Here is a 23,925-nt window from a genome sequence, read left to right as displayed (position 1 = left end):
TGTTTCATTAACTTGTACTGGGGATCTGTTTGACGTCAGAGGTGAAATAGAGGGAAATGTGAAAAAAATATAATTAGGGTTGGTCCACTGCAGGCTGAGATGTTTTATACAGATGGATGGACAGACAAACAGACATGGGTTAGGGCAATAAGTGCTTTGCGCATTATAAGTGAACACACCTATAAAAGGCTCAAACTATTGTACAAAAACACACCAGCGTATAGATTCATTACAGTTGCTGACTGGCTCTATCATAAAATTGTAATTCCTGTGGTTAATGGGTTGCATCCTTTTGATTTTATTTTTGTTACTGTTCATGTCACTGGTGACTCTTCCTATGAAGGCAGTAGATGGATTGGGAGAGCATGGGTGGGGGGGGGGGTCATTTGGTCGCTGGAAAGGGGTGTTTGCCGCTCCCGATATCTATGCAGAAGAACGAAAGTCCAAGTCTTTAGAGTTCTGGTGTTTCCTGTTTTGCTATACGGTTACAAGACATGGACGCTATCCAGTGACCTGAGACAAAGACTGGACTCCTTCAGTACTGTGTCTCTTCGGAGAATCCTTGGGTGCTGTTGGTTTGACTTTGTGTTGAATGAGCGGTTACTCATGGAGTCCCGAATGAGGTACATTACCTGCATTGTGAGGGAGCGTCAGTTACTGCACTACGGCCATGTGGTGCGATTCCCAGAGGGTGATCCGGTGCGCAGGATCCTCATTGTTGGGGACCCGAGTGGCTGGACCAGGCCAAGGGGTCGCCCACGTAACAACTGGCTACGGCAGATAGACGGTCATTTCTGGAGGGTGGGACTGCGCCGTGTGTCTGCCTGGGGGGTTGCCAACTAGGATCCCGAGCTGTTTCGTCGTGTGGTGGGTGCGGCAATGTGCTGTACCAGTGCATGCTCCCCAACTTGACGTGACTTGTTGGTTTTAAAGGTGTAATGTTCTGTATACAGTGTGCTAAATATGTAACTCAGTGCTTCTTAAACTGTGGGTCGCAAGATGTTTGTAATTGTGTTGCGCTAAGTCATGAATTACAACTGAAGTGAATGAGAAAAAGTCGGGAAGAGTTTGTGGAAAGCCTTGCAACATGTCATCCCTTGTATGGCTGAAACCAACCACCCAGATGACGAATGGCAGCTACCCCCCATAATCCCCCTCCCCCAACCCACCACATCACTTTGCTGCTGATTCTCCAACTCTCTGAGCCATATATGGTTCCCAAAGAACCACAAGAGGCAAAAAAAAATGTTTAAGAACCGCAGATGTAGCTTATATGATTTGATTGGCTGTATGGAGTTGGAGGTGCATTTTTTTAATATCTCATATTACTTAAAAATATGAATAAAAATGTAACTGCAAATACCATTCCCATAAACGCCGCCTAAACCAAGAACCAAACTCCTTCACCCATCACTTACTGGTTCCATGTGGTTGTTTAAATTACCAGTTAAACTATGGACACAGTCACTGTTCTCACACTATACCTAAACAAACAACCAGAGTTAGTATAAGATCAAGTGACAGTCACTAGTGACCAACTGCCTGGCCACATCTCTGTGTTATCACTGGCGGCATGTAGAGGCCACTAGTCACCACCGAAGGACTGACCCCACCGTGTGATTTTTAAAGAGGGCTATGTCCACTTCTAGCACAGAAAATCAGAAGGCACCCCCCTCTTCTATAAAGGCTGATCCCATTTGTAGGTGGCATTCACTGTGAAATTGATGCATACAAAGCAGGACATGTCTTGGGGTGGAGGGGTTCCTTTCCATTTTCAAACAGACGCCTTTGCTCCTTGGGCTGGTTTAATCCCCGTAGATGCCATCTTTCCATGAGTGATTCGTCAACCAACACACGAAAGCAGATGACTGCTTATTCATGCTGACTAGATGCCCCGGTCAAGTATGAAGTCATTCAGTAGAGTAAATGATACCTGACACATCCCCCTGCATGCTTTATGATGCAACCAATCAAACAGCCGTATCTAAACCACAGTCTAACAGCGACTTGACAGATGCACAGTAAAAGGAGCACATATCCTCATATGCTTGTCATTTTGCCAGGTTGTTGTTGTCAGCTGAAGCTTATGATTTTTTTTCTCTCTCTTCTCGGAACTTCATATTAATGTGCTTCTTTTTCTTCTTCCTTCCAGCACAGCTACAGAGAGGTAGGGATCCTGCTTCTTTACTTGGCAGTCGGCGTCTCGGTCTTCTCAGGTATGGCATACACTGCCGAGTATGAAGAAGAGGTGGGGCTGGACACGATTCCTGCTTGCTGGTGGTGGGGCACAGTAAGCATGACCACAGTTGGATATGGGGATGTGGTGCCAGTCACCATTGCTGGGAAACTGGCAGCTTCAGGGTGCATCCTGGGTGGCATCCTGGTGGTAGCCCTGCCCATCACCATCATCTTCAATAAATTTTCTCACTTCTACAAAAAGCAAAAAGCACTTGAAGCCTCAGTGCGCAATAGCAACAACAATTCAGTCCCGGAGTCTGAGATTGAAGACCTGGACAGTCATGGTCTGGAGGAAGCAACATCCACCTACTTTCAATTTGACCTGGGAACAATCAGCCCAGCTACTGATAGAAAAGCATCTCCTTCTGCTTCAGTTTAAATATCTCCTGGTGCCAAACACATGCTGTCAAAAAGGTCATGAAGTAAGCTAACCTGATAACAGACTGCTTTATCATAATTTCATGAATAGACGTCCAGAGGATTTTCCAGCATGTAATCATGTAGATTCGGTCTTAGGGAATTCCAGATCTTTTCATCAGAAGGAGCTTTTACATCCTCACAAGGAGTAGAGTTTAGAGATGAGATATATACCTTTTCAAAGCCACTGAATCCACCTCAGGGTCATGGGGGTTGGAGCCTCTCCCAAAAGCATTGGGCTCAAGTCAGAAACCAGTCTTGGGCAGGGTGTGCCAGTGTCTTGGAGATTCCATTTTTTTTCTAAAATATACTAGTTCTACAGTAGGAACCTCTGAAACTCCCAGTTGTGTATCCATCCAAGATTTGAAATGTCACTAGATAGACACCTGCAGAAGTGGCAGCAGGTTTTACCAGATTCTATCAGCCGCCACAAAAGTTTAGACAGCTGTGACAGATAGAGGCTTTGTCCACCTCTTGAACCCTCAGGTACCACTCTGATGACCAGGTGAAAGTATAAATATTCTTTATTTTATAAAAATACCGTGCACAAAGCACTCTCCACACCACACTCATAAACACAATAATTCTCAATAAACCAATCCTCCTCGCCCAGACACTTTGCCACCCTTCTACCTCCCAGCTCAGCTCAGTGTTCTGGGCTTCCCAGAGTCCTTTTATACACCCTGACCCGGAGGTGTTCCCATTCAACAGTCCACAGTTCCTTTTCCCTTCCGGGTCAGGGTAAACAGTCCTTTTCTTCAACCCGGGAGCACATTGTTTCTTCCTGTCACGTGACCATGATGTACTCCCGGGTTATAGGGCACATGTGAGCCTGCGAGCCCCCTTACAGCGACGCCTGGTGGCCCCCAAGATATCCAGCAGGGCTGTGTATAAAAACTACATAGTCCATGAGGCCCTGCTGGAACTCGGGGCATGTCCATGCTGCTGGGAGAGCTCCTCCTAGCGGCCTGGGGGTGAGGGCCGGAGAAATAAGCCGGCAATCCACCACAACAGCATATAATCACAAAGAGAATACGTTTTGCATTATTTATCTTAATGCAACCTGACAGATTTGTTTTCACGATGCGGCTTGATGACAATAGTAAAGCTGTACTGAACTGAATGGCGTAAGAAAATTCCAGTTAAAATCAAGATGATCACGTTAAGATAGAAAAAGACAATCATTTCCAGTTACCGTTTCCATATAGCCAAGCTACACATTCTGACCATGCAGTAGAAAGTTTTTCCTCATGGCGGAAGCATGACTAGGAGACATTTCAGGCAACGACTGATCGAGTCAAAAATGTAACCAGCAGGGTTCTAATTAACTGACTAGTCACACCAAAGCTTTCAGATAGATAGATAGATAGATAGATAGATAGATAGATAGATACTTTATTAATCCCAATGGGAAATTCACATTCTTCAGCAGCAGCATACTGATACAATAAATAATATTAAATTAAAGAATGATAATAATGCAGGTGAAAAACAGACAATAACTATGTATAATGTTAAATGTTAACGTTTACCCCCCCGGGTGGAATTAAAGAGTCGCATAGTTTGGGGGAGGAACGATCTCCTCAATCTGTCAGTGGAGCAGGACAGTGACAGCAGTCTGTCGCTGAAGCTGCTCTTCTATCTGGAGATGATACTATTTAGTGGATGCAGTGGATTCTCCATAATTGATAGGAGCCTGCTGAGCGCCATTCGTTCTGCCACGGATGTCAAACTGTCCAGCTCCATTCCCACAATAGAGCCTGCTTTCCTCACCAGTTTGTCCAGGCGTGAGGCGTCTTTCCTCTTAATGCTGCCTCCCTAGCACACCACCGCGTAGAAGAAGGCGCTCGCCACAACTGTTTTATAGAACATCTGCAGCATTTTATTGCAGATGTTGAAGGACGCCAGCCTTCTAAGGAAGTATAACCGGCTCTGTCCTTTCTTACACAGAGCATCAGTATTGGCAGTCCAGTCTAATTTATCATCCAGCTGCACTCCCAGGTATTTATAGGTCTGCACCCTCTGCACACAGTCACCTTTGATGATCACTGGGTCTATGAGGGGTCTGGGCCTCCTAAAATCCGCCACCAGCTCCTTGGTTTTGCTGGCGTTCAGTTGTAGGTGGTTTGAGTCGCACCATTTAACAAAGTCATTGATTAGGTCCCTATACTCCTCCTCCAGCCCACTCCTGATGCAGCCCACGATAGCAGTGTCATCAGCGAACTTTTGCACGTGGCAGGACTCCGAGTTGTATTGGAAGTCCGATGTATATAGGCTGAACAGGACTGGAGAAAGTACAGTCCCCTGTGGCGCTCCTGTGTTGCTGACCACAATGTCAGACGTGCAGTTCCCAAGACGCACATACTGAGGTCTGTCTTTAAGATAGTCCACGATACTTCAATGGCAGCTTTCCCCCGTATTGCCTGTACCTGGACAGTCTGAGATTTGGCTAGGAAATTTTCCAGTTTCACTTATAAGTAAGCTCATTCTTCATCAATTTTTTTGGTCATTTTCTTTTTTTTTTACTGTGAAGCTTTTATGGACAGGATTGTTTGTTCACAAGGGTCTTGAAAGTCAGTTGCAGATGCACTGCTGTGCCACTTGGATGGCACGCTCTGCTTGGGTGAATTAGAGATCAGTATATTGATGCCGAGCTCGTCTATCAGTGACACCCAAGGGGCATTGTTTTATATTCAAGAGGTGGCGGAGGGCCTTGAGCTGTTTGCTCCAGTTTTTACCATTGGTCCTTAGAGGCACGATATCCCATAATCCATTAAAATAATACATTTTATGATTTTGTTCAGCTCAAGGGTTTGCTGGAGTTCATTTTTTTTTTTTTCTCGACATACAGTATCTGCATCATAGTCTCTCCTCAGAGTGTACATCAGTTATATAAAATGCCCCCGTGTCCAGCAGCAGAGAGTGGCTTAAACACCACTACTGCTACCAGACTGACTTGTACAAAGAAGAAGAGGTTGGTTTCAGCTAATAACAGGTCTTGGCTTCCATTTCCCAGTGGGACAAGCCAAAAAATGACAAGAATGTGAACCAGGCTTCCATCTTTTAGCTGTCAGGTGTGCAGTGTTGCATAGAAGAAAGCAGGCAGCGATTGGTTTCTGTTTACATTATTTAATTTTTGTGTGACAGTTGCATACATCATCGTTTAGAAATTTTGCTTTAAAATTATTAGAAAAATAAGGCAATAAGATTGGCATTTGTTTTACTCTTTAATTCAGCTGAAAACACTTGCTTAAAAGTATAGGTTTACTTCATAGATTTTTTATCCTGTTTTTGTATCTGTATTACTAGACGTGTGATAATGGAGTTGTGGGAAAAATATGGCAATGACTTCTGGCAAGATTCTTGTAGATGAGTAATGATTAGCTACAATACAAAACTTACGGTCAGGTTGGTTATATTGAGATGTTTGTGCAAAATATTGCATGGCGAACGAAGAAGTAGTCATGAAGGACATGCCAAGCACAACTGTCCATCGTGATAATCACCATGTCTGCCAATCACGACTTCACAGCCAAAGTTGCAGATTGTATGGAGAGAAGTGAGAGTTTCTTGGTTTCCGTGCCTCACTTTTTCACTCATTTCTGAGCTGAGCCTGTGGGGAGAGACTCGCAATGACATGTTGCTCTCTCAAATCCCGCGCATGTCAACTTGAAGGAGCCTTTACGAACATACAACTACACACCCGAAGTACGCTGTTCCAATGAATACAGCATAATCTTCTTGCCAGTCCACGCACCGATAACCAGACTAAGAAAATGAAAAGCTAGCTTCACCTGGCTACGTTTGCTGCTTCCAAATGTGGGCCAAGGGTTCCTTTCCATGTGTGGAGCTACTTTTTTGCACTCCGCCCTTGTACAAACACACGTGTTTTTGCTTTCTTCGTTCTAGTTGTTGTTCAGCTAGCTCAATAAGTAAATAAGCCAAAAAGAAATACTAACTTTCCTTCATTCATTCATTTATTTATTTTCCACCATTTACCAAAAACACGCAGTAAGGCCCAAACATCCTTTACCCCAGCCACACTTGCCAACTCCTACTGTGGGATCGCAAGGCACTCCCAGGCCATCTGGAAGATAAAATCCTCCCACTGAGCCTTGGGTCTTCCCCAGGGTCTCCTCCCAGCAGGAGAGGCATCCTGGAGGCATTCGTATCAGTTGTCTGAACCACCTCAATTGGTGGCGCTAGATGCGGAGGGTCGGCAGCTGTACTCTGAGCCTCTCCTGAATGTCTAATCTTCTCACCCTGTCACTGAGGGAGAGCCCAGCCACCCTGCAGAGAAAGCTCATTTCTGCTGCCTGTACTCGTGATCTCATTCTTTCGGTCCTTACCCAGAGGAGGGTAGGGACGTAGATCAACTGGTAAATTGAGAGCTTCACCTTTTGACACCGGTACTTCTTCACCACTACAGAGCGGTATAGTGACAGCATAACTGCACTCACTGCCCCAAACCATCTGTCAATCTCACCATCCCTTTTCTCCTACTCGTGAACAAGACCCAGATGTACTTAAACTCCTCCACCTGAGGCAGTAACTCAACTCCCACTCAGAGAGGACAGTCCACCTTCTTCCACCGTGGCCTCGGATTTGGAAGTGCTGATGCTCATCCCTGCCAATTCACACTCGGTCACAAACTGTCCCAATGTGTGCTGGTGGTCACAGCCCGATGAAGCCAGCAGGACCACATTGTCTGCAAAATGCAGTGACACAATTCTAAGGCTACTGAACTGGACCCCCTCCCCACCGCTCCCATCCTCAGCTGCTCCTTGATACTCTTGTCCATGAAAATCACAAACTGAATAGGAGACAAAGCACAGCCCCGGTGGAGTCCCACATCCACAGAGAACGAGAAATACTCATTTGTAAAAACAAATACGTTAATGGCAGGTCCCAACATGCCTTGCTGTGCTTACATCACATGTATCTTCTGTATGTTTCTCATGCCCAATGTCGATGGCCTGTGCTTGCTTTTGCACTTTAAAACACACTTAATGTATTCATTCATAGTTTTCAAACTAGATAAAGACCATCTGCTAGTGAGGGTGCGGACAACAGATGGGATGTCAGCATAAATGTGTGAGTGATTTGTTCGTAAGGATCTTACAATTTCCTTCGTCGTGTTTAACAGTGCAAATTGAAATCCATCAGTAGATTAATGTAGAAGAATGGGAACATTGTGTTGTGCATAACTTGCTTTTCCAGTAGCAATAATTAAAAAAAAGGTCACACTGATCGTGTGTGTTTACAGTTTATATTTCCTCACTTGTATACAGTAATCCTTCCTCCATCGCGGGGGTTGCGTTCCAGAGCCACCCGCGAAATAAGAAAATCCGCGAAGTAGAAACCATATGTTTATATGGTTATTTTTATATTGTCATGCTTGGGTCACAGATTTGCACAGAAACACAGGAGGTTGTAGAGAGACAGGAACGTTATTCAAACACTGCAAACAAACATTTGTCTCTTTTTCAAAAGTTTAAACTGTGCTCCATGACAAGACAGAGATGACAGTTCCTTCTCACAATTAAAAGAATGCAAACATATCTTCCTCTTCAAAGGAGTGCGCGTCAGGAGCACAGAATGTCACATAGATAGAGAAAAGCAAACAAATCAATAGGGCTGTTTGGCTTTTAAGTATGCGAAGCACCGCGGCACAAAGCTGTTGAAGGCGGCAGCTCACACCCCCTCCGTCAGGAGCAGAGAGAGAGAGAGAGAAAAACAAACAAGCAAAAATCAATACGTGCCCTTCGAGCTTTTAAGTATGCAAAGTACCGTGCAACATGTCGCTTCAGGAAGCAGCTGCACAGAAGGTAGCAACGTGAAGATAATCTTTCAGCATTTTTAGACGAGCGTCCGTATCGTCTAGGTGTGAACAGCCCCCCTGCTCAATCCCCCTACGTCAGGATCAGAGAAAGTCAGCGCAAGAGAGAGAGAGAGAAAAGTAAGTTGGGTAGCTTCTCAGCCATCTGCCAATAGCGTCCCTTGTATGAAATCAACTGGGCAAACCAACTGAGGAAGCATGTACCAGAAATTAAAAGACCCATTGTCTGCAGAAATCCGCGAACCAGCAAAAAATCTGCGATATATATTTAAATATGCTTACATATAAAATCCGCGATGGAGTGAAGCCGCGAAGGGCGATATTGCGAGGGATTACTGTAGTGTGGTATGGCTTTCAAATCATTCACAAGAAGATTTATGGACTACGGTTAACATATTAAATTTTCTTCAGTAGGTAAGATAGATAGATAGATAGATAGATAGATAGATAGATAGATAGATAGATAGATAGATAGATAGATAGATAGATACTTTATTAATCCCAAGGGGAAATTCATGATAGGGTTGGGAGAAAAAGGGAAATATGGAACCTTTTTACGTAGTTGGTTAAGTTGCACCCTCATGTTAAAATCATTTACATTTGTTTTTAACCTCGTAAAGCAACACTCCAGAATGATAAAAAGAAAATGAATTTTAAGACATTGTGGCAAATTTGTTAACAATAAAAAAAAAATTGAAATGTTACATTGATAGAAATATTCAGACACTTTACTCAAGCCCCCTTGTCAGTGATTACTGCCTGGATTTGGGGATTTTCTGCCACTCATCTCTGCAGATCTGCTCAAACTCTATCAGATTGCATGGAGGCCATCAGTGGACAGCTGTTTTCAGGTCGCTTCACAGATGTTTGGTTGGGCCGTGACTGGGCCACTCAAGAGCATTCCCCGAGTTGTCCCTAAGCCACTCCTGTGCTGTCTTTACTTTGTGCTTAGGGTCATTGACCTGCTGGAAAGTGAACCTTTGGCCCAGTCTGAGGTCCACATTGCTCTGGAGCAGGTTAGATTAAGGGTATCCCTATACTTACTCCATTTGGCTTTCCCTTTATCCTGGCTAGTCTCCCAATCACAGCCTCTGAGAAACAACCCCACAGCATGATGCTGCCCCTACCATGCACCACTGTTGGAATGGTATGCACAGGTAGACATGACGCTTAGAATTGAGGCCAAACAGTCCAATCTTGGTTCCATCAGATGAGAGAATCTTGTTTCTTATAGTCTGAAAGTCCTTTAGGTGACATTTTTCAGACCCCAATTGGGCTTCCATGTGTGGTATGGTCACTCTACCATAAAGCTCAGATTACTGGAGTGTTGCAGTGGTGGTTGTCCTTCCCAGTATTACCCATCTACACACAGATTTCTCCAGAGTTCTGCCAGGGTGACCATGAGGTTCTTGGTCAACTCTCTTCCCATGGCTCTTCTCCCCCAATTGCTCGGTTTTGCTGGGCAGCCAGCTCTACGAGGAGATGTGTGTGCTCTAGGTTTCTCCAGATTAGGAAGTATGGAGGTCACTGTTCTCTTGGGAACCTTCAGTGCTGCAGGAGTTTTTTTATGGCCTTCCCCAGGTCTGCACCTCAACACAATCCTATCTCTAAGCTCTTGTAGGCAATTCCTTTGACCTTATGGGTTGTTTTTTGCTTAACTGTGAACCTTCTATAGACGTGTGTGTGCCTGTCCTAATCATGGCGAATCAACTGAATTGACCATAGGTGGGCTCCAAGCAAGGTGGAAAAACATCTCAGTGATAATCAATGGAAAGGAACTATGGCTCAGGTGACTCCATAACAAAGGGTGTCAATGGGAGGTTTCCGTTTTTTATTTTTAATAAATCTGCAATAGTTCCAAAAATCCAGTTTTCAGTTTGCCTTTCTAGAACACTGAGTATTATCTGAAGAAGGGAAAAAATAATTTAAACCAATAATTTAAAGGTGAGGAAGTCTAAATACTGAATGCTCAGCAGTCTGAAGTCTGTTACAAACATTTGTATAAGTGATAAACTGCATAATATTTTCTGAGGTGTAGATATTTATGTGTAACATTATTAATCTCTGTGGCCCTAAGTCGACAGGCCTTTAGATCAGCGGCGATGTTAAATGTGGCCATGTTGTCTCTCTAAATCTAACTTGCTAGAGTAGTCAAATGCGTTTGCATTTGTTGATGCAAGTTAACTCAAACGATGCCTAGAAGGTTCACTTTTCACTCCGAGATGTACAGGCTGGACACAGATAGCTGCTTTAATGATTTGTTTCTTAATATATCCACAACATGAAATAAAGAATAGAAGGACATCTAGGTGTAGACATGAATGCTGCAAAAAAGATATTCCTAACTAAGCCACGTCTTTTCCAAAGTGAGTTTCTTTTTCTGAGAGCAATCATAAAATGATAAATGGCAGCATCAACCTTCCATATTTCCAGGTGCTGTAATGTGATAAGTTAGAAGTGAAGGCTGAGGTTTGGAGTTATTTTACAAGCAGATGGAGGTAAGTGGGCTCAGAAGGCTGCATCTGACATTCTGGTGTGACTACTGGGGACAAAAAGTTCAGTAAGAACATCTCTTTGCATTGTGTGAGAGTGGTCCTCAGGGCAGCATTACCTGCTTTACCAGTTGGCCCAGAGAGAGAGCAGTTGACTCATGGTGGCTACTATCTGCACACCCTCAATGTCTTTTGAACTTTTCAACTCTCTCTATTATGTTCCACTTCCCTCAAATTCACGCTTGGTTTTCAGTCCTCGTGATACGTTGAATGGACGTCATGCACCAACTTAAATAGTCTAACTAGGTTTGTTTAGTTCACCTCAGTCTTGGGGACCTTTTGTGATTGTGCTGTCAAGCAGAGCCAACTGTGAAATCAGAGAGCAGCATCCTGTGATCAGTTGCACTTAAAGTTTGAGTCAGAGGCTTATCACACACTTATGAGTGAGGTGTAGTGTTGGCACAGGTTTAACTTCATGGTTTTCGGGAAGAAAAAATGAAAAACTCACCTGTAGCAACACTGATACACTCCAAACTAGAAGGCTGGTTTCTCCTTTGATTTATTGTTATAAAACCTATGGTCACTGTTCGATTAAAAGAATTAATAACAATAAATCCAACAATATATATTTTTTTAAATCTAAATTAACTACTTATTTGCAATTTATGATATTTACAATATGTTTCTATAGAGCAGAAATAACTCCGCAATTCTAATAAAAAACACAGTTATCACTTCTGCTTGCATATTAATTTTTTCCATTTAGTTATTGAACAGTTTTGTGTAACAGAAATGATGCCCAATGACCACCAAACACCCCTCGTATTTTGTTATAGTATTTGGAAAAACCAACAGCACTAATAATTACACAAACAATTAAGTGTTGAACAAAATCATCAAATCCTGCGTCAGCTTCTGTGCACAATCAGCTAAAATCCTGCGATCAACACGAGTCAACTTGGGCGCTGTTACTGGGACAGAACATTTCATTCATTCAATTGAAAACGTGGACAGATAAAAGAGCAAAGGATAAACAAAAAACATCTAAACATGTGTCTGATATTGTTATTTATTTTGCCGTTTTCAACTGCACATTGTCCTAGATGTATCATTTATGAATTATAAAAGAAGTCTAAGTAGCTCACTTAACCTTCAGCCCAAACGGATGACAATATTAGTCTGATCAATTTACACGGATTATAACCAGTTTTCATTGGTTAGAACAAAATGTTCGCTGATGGAGGTTATAACAGTAGGTGCCAAACAGTCAATTAAACAACAACAACATACCATGTCCTTTTGGGGGAAGTGTGAGTGAGGTATGAGGAATTGAGCCATTTCACTCCGTATCATCCGCTCTTTAGATGCTCAGACATACCAATATGCACCAGCACCTTCACCTTGCTGTTTTCACGACCAGAAAAGCTTAATGGCAAGTTTATTTGTTGCCAGGGACAGGACTGAGCCACTGACATTCTGTGTCACACTCAGACTCAAGGGCGAGCTGCCATTAGCAGACAACACTTTGCCCATCATCTTGTTCTGGACATTGCACTATATTGTGTGATGTGACCGCCAGTAATCTGTGACAGACGGGTATCAGCAAGAGTGAAAGGGAAGGTCTACAGGATGGTACTGAGACCAGCTATGTTATATGGGTTGGAGATGGTGGCACTGACCAGAAAGCAGGAGACAAAGCTGGAGGTGGCAGAGTTAAAGATACTAAGATTTGCATTGGATGTGACGAGGATGAACAGGATTAGAAATGAGGACATTTGAGGGTCAGCTCAAGTTGGAATGGCTGGGAGACAAAGTCAGAGAAGCGAGATTGTGTTGGTTTGGACAAGTGCAGAAGAGAGATGATAAGTATATTGGGAGAAGGATGCTAAGGGTAGAGCTGCTAGGGAAGAGAAAAAGAGGAAGGCCTAAGAGGAGGTTTATGGATGTGCTGAGAGAGGACATGCAGGTGATGGGTGTAACAGAACAAGATGCAGAGGACAGAAAGATATGGAAGAAGATGATCTGCTGTGGCAACCCCTAATGGGAGCAGCTGAGAGAAGAAGAATATGCAGCATAATAGCAAGGGGGGCTTGTCCGTCTGCAGCTTTATCGCTCCACAGAAATGAGACTCATTCACTCCACTTGTATGACTGGTTTGATTTTAATTATTTTCATATTATTCTCTGTAGGTGTACTGTATATATGAAATGTGTATGGAAATATGGGTCAGATCGTGTCTCCTACTGAGTTAATGAGGAAACACTGTATTACACAGGACAATCCCAGAATTACACAGGACGAGTGGTGACTCCGCTGGTGCGTGTTATGAAGACTACTATCAAAAAATACTAGTGTTCTTTCAGAAAGTACAAAGTGTGGTCGGTTTGACTGGTTTAAATTAATGCATTTAGGGGTTATGTTAAAAATTTAAAATTGCAGATATTTTTAACACATTAAATCGCACATGTAAATGGTGATTAAACATCTGCTCCAAAACACCAATCAGTATTTTTTTTTTCTAATGTAAGTAAGCATTTGGGTTGGAGGATTTGTTCATTTCACTTCATTTTGCTTTATAAAGCCTTACCTGGGGCAGTCGTCTTTCTAATTAGCCCAGTTATACAATTAGTTGATGTGTGACATTTGCTAACACATGATTCGCAGTGATTACGCTTTGTTTGCTGGTGACCTTGCTCAGCGAATATTTTCCTGAAAAATATGCAGCTGGCTTAGATGAACATTATTTTCCCCCACTGTCCCATGATGCAATGTGGCAATGAGGCTAGTGTGACATCACAAAGATGTAGAAGCCATGCACAGAATTTTTACGCACGTGTACTGGAAGCGCACATCTCCTCATGTTTTATGTCGCTGCCCAATCTGCTTCATGCATGCGTCATGTACAGTAAATACCAATCTTTGCTCCAGCCGGATATGCCACCCACATGTGTTTAAAACAATAATGAGAATAATAGGAGTACTGCTACTGAATGTATAGCATAAGGTTCCTTTCTTTTTTTCCCCTGATTGTTGTTCCTTTCCTTGCCCCCCCCCCCCCCCCCTTTAATTATTTAGAGCAGGGGATAGTGGTTGTTTTGTTTTTGGTCTTACATAGCCCAAAAACACAGTTATTATTGCTGGTTTCTTTTTACAGATCGCTGTGTTGCTGGCTCACTGGACCCTGTTCCACATGGCTAATTTCATATGCTGGCCTAATGCATGCATAATTAGCCATGTGCTACAGTTAAGTATCAAAACAAGTCTTAAATAACCCCAGAAGTCAGAAACACATAATTAATAACAGATATTAATAACAAAAGCTTTATTACTAAATACAAGGTGTTTCTGTATTTTTGGTGGAACAAAATGTAAGCGGCATCTGCACAGATAAACTGGAAACAAAAAACAGACATCACATTGCATGTGCCTGGAGCTGTGACTTCCAACAGTGGAACACCACCACTTCGTGACATGGCCAGAAATCGGAACTCTGTGAGAGTGAAATGTTTTTTTTCTGTTTATTGCCACACTGTTACAAATTGCTTTACAGCCAAAATTCAACAGTACAATCTGGTAATCTTTAAATGCAGCTTTTTACAGTTATTAAGATTCAATACAGGTGTCATATGACTTTTACAGGGGTCATGTGACATAATAGTACCTTAATGTATTTTTTGCATTTCATGAACATTCTGCGGTGGTGTGCGCGTGTGAAGTGTGGTGAAGTATTTTTTTTCATTTGTTCTCGGCCTGCGTATTTATTTTGCTGTAAATTTATGTAGAACCAATATGGTTGAGCGTATTTAACTTTCTTTTAGATGGCTATTATAAGTTAAACTTTGGGCTAAATGGAGATACCACTACTGCTGCCTATAACTTTATCTTGAGGTTAAGTTAATGCCATTTAAGTAACTTTGTCTTTTGGAATCACATACTGAACAGGTCTAACGTTAAGCTAAAGTTAATGGAACCTCATCCTGCAAATCAGGGAGTGACGTTTTATTTTGTTGGTAGAGTTGCAAAGTGCATCCATAAGATTTCAAGCCTTCAATTAATTTACTCAGTTTAGTTTGCGTAAGTATTTGTGAGTATATAATATAACAACTTGCAAACTGACTGGTAAACGAATGCTATGTTACATTAGAACATTAGAACACTCTAGACGAGAACAGGCCATTCAGCCCAACAAAGCTCGCCAGTACTATCCACTTATTTCTTCCAAGAAAACATCAAGTTGAGTTTTGAAAGACCCTAACATCTTACTGTCTACCACACTACTTGGTAGTTTATTCCAAGTTTCTATCGTTCTTTGTGTAAAGAAAAACTTCCTAATGTTTGTGCGAAATTTGCCCTTAACAAGTTTCCAACTGTGTCCCCGTGTTCTTGATGAACTCATTTTAAAATAACAGTCTCGATCCACTCGACTAATTCCCTTCATAATTTTAAACACTTCAATCATGTCACCTCTTAATCTTCTTTTGCTTAAACTGTAAAGGCTCAGCTCTTTTAATCTCTCCTCATAATTCAACCCCTGTAGCCCTGGAATCAGCCTAGTCGCTCTTCTCTGGACCTTTCTCTAGTGCTGCTATGTCCTTTTTGTAGCCTGGAGACCAAAACTTCACACAGGACTCCAGATGAGGCCTCACCAGTGCGTTATAAAGGTTGAGCAGAACCTCCTTGGACTTGTACTCCACACATTGTGCTATAAAACCTGACATTTTGTTAGCCTTCTTAATGGCTTCTGAACACTGTTGGGAAGTCAATAGTTTAGAGCAGGGGTAGGCAACGTCGGTCCTGGTGAGCCACAGTATGTGCAGGTTTTTGTTCCAACCCAGTTCCTTAACGAGAACTCAATTATTGCTGATGAAGCACATATTGCTTAAGTGACATTTTGATGCTTCATTTTAGTGGTCTCGCTTGTTAAGGTTCTCCAACCTTAATTGCTTATTTCAATCTTAAACTGCTGCAGTCAGTGTTTTAATTGCTCCTTATTAGCAATAAGATGTAAAAGACAAAGCAGCCAGCAGTTCTCCAGCTAGCTTTTTTCCAATTACATCTGTGTGTGTTCATCATGCACGGTTTGATTTAATTAAACACTTAATAGAAAAATGTGACAGACTGAAAATGATCTGTTTTAGGCTTCAAATCATTTGGATGATATCCTTGGAAAGGAAAAAAATCTACGATATAAAAGCCTTACATTGCACAGACTAACAAGCCATAAAATTAAATAAGGTCTGAGATTGGCAATGATTGGTTTCTAATTAAACAATTGGGTTGAATGAAAACCTGTAGCCACTGCGGCTCACCAGGACCGACATTGCCTACCCCTGTTTTACATCTTATTGCTAATAAGGAGCAATTAAAACACTGAATGCAGCAGTTTAAGATTGAAATAAGCAATTAAGGTTGGAGAACCTTAACAAGCGAGACCACTAAAATGAAGCATTAAAATGTCACTTAAGCAATATGTGCTTCATCAGCAATAATTGAGTTCTCGTTAAGGAACTGGGTTGGAACAAAAACCTGCACATACTGTGGCACTCCAGGACCGACGTTGCCTACCCCTGGTTTAGAGTCCACTATGACTCCTAAATCCTTCTCATAAGGTGTACTCTTGATTTTCTGACCTCCCATTGTGTATTCAAACCTCACATTTTTACTTTCAATGTGTAATACTTTACATTTACTGACATTAAATTTCATCTGCCACAAATCTGCCCAAGCCTGTATGCTATCCAAGTTCTCCTTTAATGATATAATGGATTCTAAACTATCTGCTAATCCACCTACCTTGGTATCATCTGCAAACTTAACCAGCTGGTTATTTATATTCCTATCTAAATCATTTATATATATATTAAAAATAGCAGCGGCCCTAGCACTGCCCCCTGCTGGTCACCACTCTTAACGTCACCCAATTCTGATGAGGTTCCTCTCACCATCACCCTCTTCTTCCTGTGTCTGAGCCAATTCTGCACCCATCTAAAAACATCACCCTGAACTCCCACCTCTTTTAATTTGATGCCCAACCTCTCATGTGGCACCTTATCAAATGCTTTCTGAAAGTCCAGATAAAAAATATCATAAGCTCCACTTTGATCGTATCCTTTTGTTGCCTGCTCATTCTGCTACATAAATGTAGCTCATGTTGCTCTTCCCTGTATCAACATTCTGATTCACTGTTCTTGTAACATAACATCGCTGCATCAAAGAGTACGTTTCTTTTTATCTTTCTTTTCTGATTGTTTTGCTGGTAACGTTAACATTGTTGGATAACCTTAATTGTTAAAACGGGACCATTTGGCGAGGAGCATTAGGCTGAAGCATGTTCTAGCACAGTGGTTGCCAAACTCGGTCCTGGGGACCCCACTGTGGCTGCAGGTTTTTGTTCCAACCAGATTCACAATCGGTGACAATAACTGATCTCATTTAATTAGCTGGTCTTTTTTTTCCTCATCTTTTATTCTGCATTCAGAAAAGCACAGTGGTATAATTATTGCATTATAAGACATTTAGAATTATTTCTATTTTTTGCTGTAGCTTTAAATGTTTAACTCTTTTTTTTGTGGTTATCCTATTTTTTTTTTTTTGCTTTATTCTGTACATTCTGCTACCCTAACAGTGAGAATAAAAAATGAGCAATGCAAACAACCAGATGAACAACACTAAATGATGAAAAGCTGCAGCTGCTTCATTGTCGATCAATTATGGAAAGACAGAATGGAAATCACGATGAACATTAAAAAAAAAAAAAAAAAATCCACATATAACTGTTTAATTTTTATTAAAACTAGGGGGCTGTGCCCCGGGCGGGTGCTACGTGCTAGCCACATTGCGGCTCTGTCACTCGCGTATGGGGAAGCGGATGTACAATTTAAACAGATTGTTATTCTCATGAGAATTGTTACATATGCATAATAGAACTAACTATTTTACATTACAGCGACTAATTAACCGTAGTAAAAAATAGTAAAATGTAAATCGATTGAATGAAAATTATTTTTCATGTTGCGTTAGAGGTATTCTTTGCATTATACATTTTCATTCTGTTTGGCTTTGAAATTAACACGCAAATGATTTTTAAACTTACACTTTTACTGTTAAATTTCCGTAAAAACAATATTTGGAATTAACTTTTTGTCAAGATCGCATTGAATTTTGATTCTGTGTTTGGATTTACATCGTGACAAGGCCCGTGAGTGAATATCGTTTCTCTCTCTAATAAATAAGCCAACTTTTTCTAATGTTTGTCCCTGTGATTTGTTAATTGTCATAGCAAAAGTTATTCTAACAGGAAACTGCAAACGTTTTAATGTGAATGGCATATCAAGATCTCCTTTGGTGTCTAATGTTATCTGCGGAAGATGTACTTCATTACCTTTCTTGTTTCCTGTTAAAATTTTACGTTAGAATATTTCGACCAATTTTGAATACAACTAATCTTATCGTATTGCATAGCCCATCACTCATCAATACAATATACAATTATATTATGATACATCCTTCTTTTAACAGTAATTCGGACGGTGTTAACGGTTGTAGATATTCTACAGGATATTGTAAGTTGATGTTTTCATCTTCCGCACCATCACCACCAACTATTTCAGTGTAGTCTATTGATACGCATTTAACCAATTTGCTGTGTAACCGATCGACAATTTTCGTGTTAATTCGTTTGACTTCATCGTTTCTCGGTGCTAGGATTGCCCGTGTACACATTTCTTCTGTTGATAACCCTTCGAGATGAAATTCTTTTATAAGATTTGGATACAATAAGTCTACTTTTATTGGGAACTTAAAAAGTGAGGAAAACGTAAAAATGTATAAGAGTGGAGATCACAGGAGCTGTGTCTGACAAAAGCATTCACACGAATGAGGGTTGAGAGGACCGTAGGTGTGGACAATTAACCGGAAATCAGGCCCGGCCTAGGCATAGGCGAAGTAGGCGACCGCCTAGGACCCCGGCGTCCGGGGGGCCCCAGATTGACTCCTTGGTCTAATTTTCACGCATTTCGCAGCGCTTCCAGGGGGCCCCTGGACCCCCCTTTCACCTAGGGCCCCATAATACCTAAGACTGGGCCTGTGGAAATTGTTGAGAGGAGGGCGGGACCCCCTGTACCAACTTGAAAAAATTCTTGACAAAGTCTCGTCTCAAGATTTTTTTTTTATAATAGACAGATATATGAATACACTTAATTTTGTAATTTTTGCATTGACACCCAAAACAGAGAACCTGGGAAATAACTGAGATTGGGGATCACTGTTCTAACAGAACCACTAAGCAGCAGTTGTTCTGATTTCAAGTTTTATGTAAAAATGGTAGCAAACCATAAATCTTAGCAACAGTAAGGTGCTGTTAATTTTACAGTAACTTTCTGGAAGCCCCCCTGCCAGTTCTTTGCTATTTCCGTCTGCGTCTTTTGTTGTTTGGGGCACAGTGGCGCAGTGATTAGCACTACTGCTTCACAGCTCACGTCACATTTTTGGTTACAAGAAGCAGTCCAGCATAGCCTGCAGATTCTACCCTATATCCCATTTAAGACCACTGCACGATTCACACCCAGTTCACTTCCATTCAGGGCCGGATTTTCCTATAGGCTAACTAGGCTTCAGCCTAGGGCCTCAAGATCAAGAGGGGCCTACATTCAAATTGTTAGCAAAATTTTATTATCTCTCATGTAATTTACAAACTTAAAAATGGAAGGTGAAAGGGCCTCATAAGTGGAATAGCCTAGGGCCTCTTTTCATATAAATCCAGCCCTGCTTCCATTCCTCCTTCCCCATTGACTTCAACACATTTTATGGAGTTTGTTGAAGGTCCTGAACATTTCCGAGGTTGTGAAGTGAACTTTACTCGTCGCTACTGCCGACTTAATTGAACTCCCAGTTTCAGTGAATGCTTTGATTTCACCTGACAAAGCGTAGAGTGCAGGGCATAATACACTCAGAAACTCGTCACAGTCTGTATTTAAATTGATTCCCGTTTCTTCATCTTGATTCGAGTGCTGCTGCTGCTACAGTGTAACAAACTGTATTGACTGGAACAGTGAAAGGGAGGGAAGACATTTAATAAGCAAGATGGAGTCTAAATAAAGAAAAATGTAGAAAAGCTACAATAAAAATACATATTATTTTCTAAGCTACTAAGAAAAGGAACATGGTGATAAATGCCAAAACATCTTCATCCATTCATTTTGTTGATACAGTCATTCTAGTACAGTTAAGAGGGGAACCGAGTCTGGAGGGCACACCAGTCCATAGTAACTCGCCCAGACACCCACCTACCCTCACTCAAGGCTCTTCTAGAGTCAGCTGAGCCGTTGGCCTTAACGGCCTGTCCAGGTCAAAATTGTGCTTTTAAAACTGGCAGGCAGTCACAGGAAGACATTATCCACCAGGGGGGCACAGAGACTTAAGGACCTCTGTTCTAAAGCAGGGGTCCCCAACCCCCGGTCCGCAGCCGTCTGACAGCCGGGCCGCGAGAGAACTGCCGGCAACGGCGACTCACTCAGACTTTTCAGAGCTCTTGGCGGGCGGGGCTTTGCAGCGGTGCAGAGAGAGGAGAGAGACCGAGGTGAGAGACTATTACAACAAAGTATTGTTACGGTCCCGACAGTTTCCCCATATGACATGAGTCTATAGAAATCACGTTACTATGAAGTACATTCAACAGATGCTTTTGTGGTCGCAGCTCAGATGTGCACATTTGCACAACGATCCCCAAACAGAAACATTGTAAAAAAATCTCTTTCTTCGAACTTTCCTCGTACTGTTTTTATTTTTTATTTATTTTTTTGCTGTTTTTGTTGTCTGTGGTTTTCAGTGATACCTTTTGCTTATTGCTTGTCAACATTTGAAAAACATCCATTGGAATTTAACTCATTGTCACCCTCCTATAGAAACGGCAGACACGAAAAAAAGATAGCAGTGTTAATGTTTGTGATGTGCAATCTGTTGGAATGGCAAATGTAAAGCATATGTCTTTGTTGGCAATCCTCCGAATACCGGTCCCAAATTATTTAACAACTCTTTTCCTATCGAGTGGACAATATTTAGGAGCGGGAGCAATAAGGTTAGTTATAACCAGCTACCAAAGCGGTACAAGCCGTGGACTGTTCGCCAGTTACTTGTCGACCTTTCAGTGGCGCAACTGCCACAAATGCAATCTTTTCAGCAATTCTATGCATTTGCTCAGCGATAACTACAACATTTAGTTGCTCCGTGTTGAACCGTTACCACTAAGAGACGTTGCAGCTGTTGTGCTGGAATTAATACAAAATATTGGAAATACATGTTATTGTCTTGCAATAAATGTTTTTTCGCGGCTTTCAGTGTAGTATTGTCCACTCGATAGGAAAAGAGTTGTTAAATAATTTGGGACCGGTATTCGGAGGATTGCCGTCTTTGTTATATACAAAAAAAGAAGAAAAATCTCAGATTGCAAACATATGCGAACTGCTTGATAACTTTAATAATAATAGAAATGTTATGTAAATTGTGTATAAAACTAGCCCCCCCCCCACCGGTCCGTGGAAAAATTTGCATCTAATAAAGTGGTCCTTGCTGTCAAAAAGGTTGGGGACCACTGCTCTAAAGGACCCTCAGCTTGATCAACTAGCATTCTTGAGCTGGATGTTTGATTTTTTTTTTATTTCTTATTCTTTAAAGGAGCTTTCAATCACTGAAGAATATACCACTTTAATATAATAAACTATCAGGCCGCTGAATTATTCATTACCAGGCAACAAGGGAGCAGAGCAGATCATAGCAGCGTCCCAGGACTGAACTCGGCTCTCACTGGGCTGCTTTACATTTAATTTAGGATTAAAAAAAAAAACAAAAATCAATTTGCTTCCTTAATGAATGCATTACAGCAAATGCCTTTGAAAGTCTCCCTGGCACAATAAGCTGGCACTGGCGAGCTTTGAATGAATTGATGAAAAAAAAAAAATAAAGAGAGAGAGAAAGAAATTATAGGCTTGACTTTCCTGTTGCCAGATTAGAGAAAAGACAGGAAAGCAAGATGGACGTTAAGGGCTGGAGCAGGTGCAGGCATACAACAGCGGCAGGAGCGTCATGCATGCGGATTGAATAATTACATTTCTGAAATGGCTATTTGTGGAACAGGGCAAATGACAAACAGAGGACAATGATTTTTGGGGGGTCTCTGTCTTCAGTCTGTATAAAACACAACGAGGCACACTTTATGTTATTTTTAACAAATGCCCTCCATATTCTAACATGACATGGTCTAATCTGCTTAATCCAGGAAACCAAAGCCAGTTGGTGCTGGACAGTGTGCCAGTTCATCGCTTTGCCAGTTCACACATGTAGCCACATACTCAGTCAGGACCAATTTTAGTCAACCAAAGGAGGATGACTTTGGGGATGTTATTGTTCTCCATGGCGTAATTGGTCTAAATACTTCTAAATACTAAATTCCTTGGTGTGCACAATTAACTCCACCTTCACAGCCAAAAAGCCACAGCAGCATCTCCACGTCCCTTTGGTGACTGAGGAAAGCAAGCTTAAGCCAACCCACCATCATTCTCACCCCATTGTACAGGGTCACCATTAAAAGTGTTCTGACCAACCGCATCAACAAAATCCTACAACGGTGCACCCAACACAGGCGATCACTGGGAACTGTCTGCCCTTCATTAAAACAGGTTTGTAAAGTGCTGTATCCATAAAGCCCACGGCATTGTGAAAGAAAGACCACTTCCACTCTTTCCATGGTCTCTTTGTCTCACTTCCATCTGGCAAAAGGTACCGTACGTAGCATTCACTCCAGTCCTGCCACAGCTTCAGCTCCTTGGTCACCCAGACTCTGAGCTCTGTGCTGCTCCTGGTAGTTTATCTGTGTGGAGGACCTCTGTTACTACTGCTGTCTCTATTATTAGCTGCTGTTACCTCAAAATTATTGATTACTGTTTCTTTGAATTTATTACTGTCTATCCAGTTTCCAATTATTTTTTCACCTATCTATTAGTATCATTTAGTAGAGTATGGCATTGTGTTTTGTGTGTGTATCTTGGCTGGCACTGGGCCTGTGTTATGTTATATTTGTAAAATGTGGACATATGTTGCACCACGGTCATGGAGAACATTATTTCATGCCACTGTAAACTGCAGCAGTGTATATAGATGTTACGACGCTAAGGCTGCTTGACTTAAGAGACGTGCAGACCACACATACAGGGTGGTCCAGATCTAATTATTCAACTGTTCGACTGACAACTGTCTCCCCGCCATTTTGGAATACAGGGCAGGTGCTGCCATCTATCGGCAACAAAAAGAATTTTAAGTGAAATCTCTATGTGCAGGGCAGGTGCTGTGAATTCTCTATGTAATAAACTTAAGTTATAGCGTAATGAAAATTGCATAATTAGATCTGGACCACCCTATAGACAACTCCCAAATGTTAGACTCGAACCCAAGATACTTGATCTGTGAAGTGGTAGGGCTACCCCCTGCACTGCCTCTCTACCTACAGTAAATGGGTACAATGAGAAGTCACCTTTTATTAGCTAACTAAAAAGATTACGATATGCACCTTCTTCAGGCGAGTTCTAATCAATTACATCTTTGCCCGAAGAAGGGGCCTGAATTGCCTCGACAGCTTGCATATCGTAATCTTTTCAGTTAGCCAATAAAAGGTGCCATTTTGCTTGACTACTCATTGCATCCATAATGGCTAACGGGGTACAACACCCTACTACTACATACATAAATGGGTATACAAATATCCCAAATAACAAAATATGGGTCAAGCTAATAAAGTGCTAGGACTATCTGTAGGAGTTGCTTGCCTGCTTCTGCACTCCTCTGTCCTGTTGATTTTCTTCCCCTTGCCCAGGACCTCTCGATTCTGTCTCTAAACGTAACTTTAATGCGATATGCGGTGGCTGTACTCACTGCGCCCCCATATTTCCT

At 41.8% G+C, this 23,925-nt stretch overlaps 1 protein-coding gene across 1 annotated transcript in view; it reads left to right on the top strand.

Moving 5' to 3' along the window:
- si:dkey-43k4.5 (potassium voltage-gated channel subfamily S member 1) overlaps positions 1-3,095 on the top strand; it is a 34,314-nt gene extending 31,219 nt beyond the window's left edge. The window contains exon 3 of the mRNA XM_028812038.2: positions 2,153-3,095. Within this exon, the coding sequence (XP_028667871.1) occupies positions 2,153-2,617 (465 nt within the window). The 3' untranslated portion in view covers positions 2,618-3,095. The remainder of the gene's footprint in view (positions 1-2,152) is intronic.
- Positions 3,096-23,925: the final 20,830 nt, after the last annotated feature.

The sequence above is a fragment of the Erpetoichthys calabaricus genome, chromosome 10, assembly GCF_900747795.2.
Source record: "Erpetoichthys calabaricus chromosome 10, fErpCal1.3, whole genome shotgun sequence".
In the NCBI taxonomy this organism is placed as follows: Eukaryota; Metazoa; Chordata; class Cladistia; order Polypteriformes; family Polypteridae; genus Erpetoichthys; species Erpetoichthys calabaricus.
Note: the sequence above shows the minus strand (reverse complement) of the source record. Positions and strands in the feature narration are given on the sequence as shown.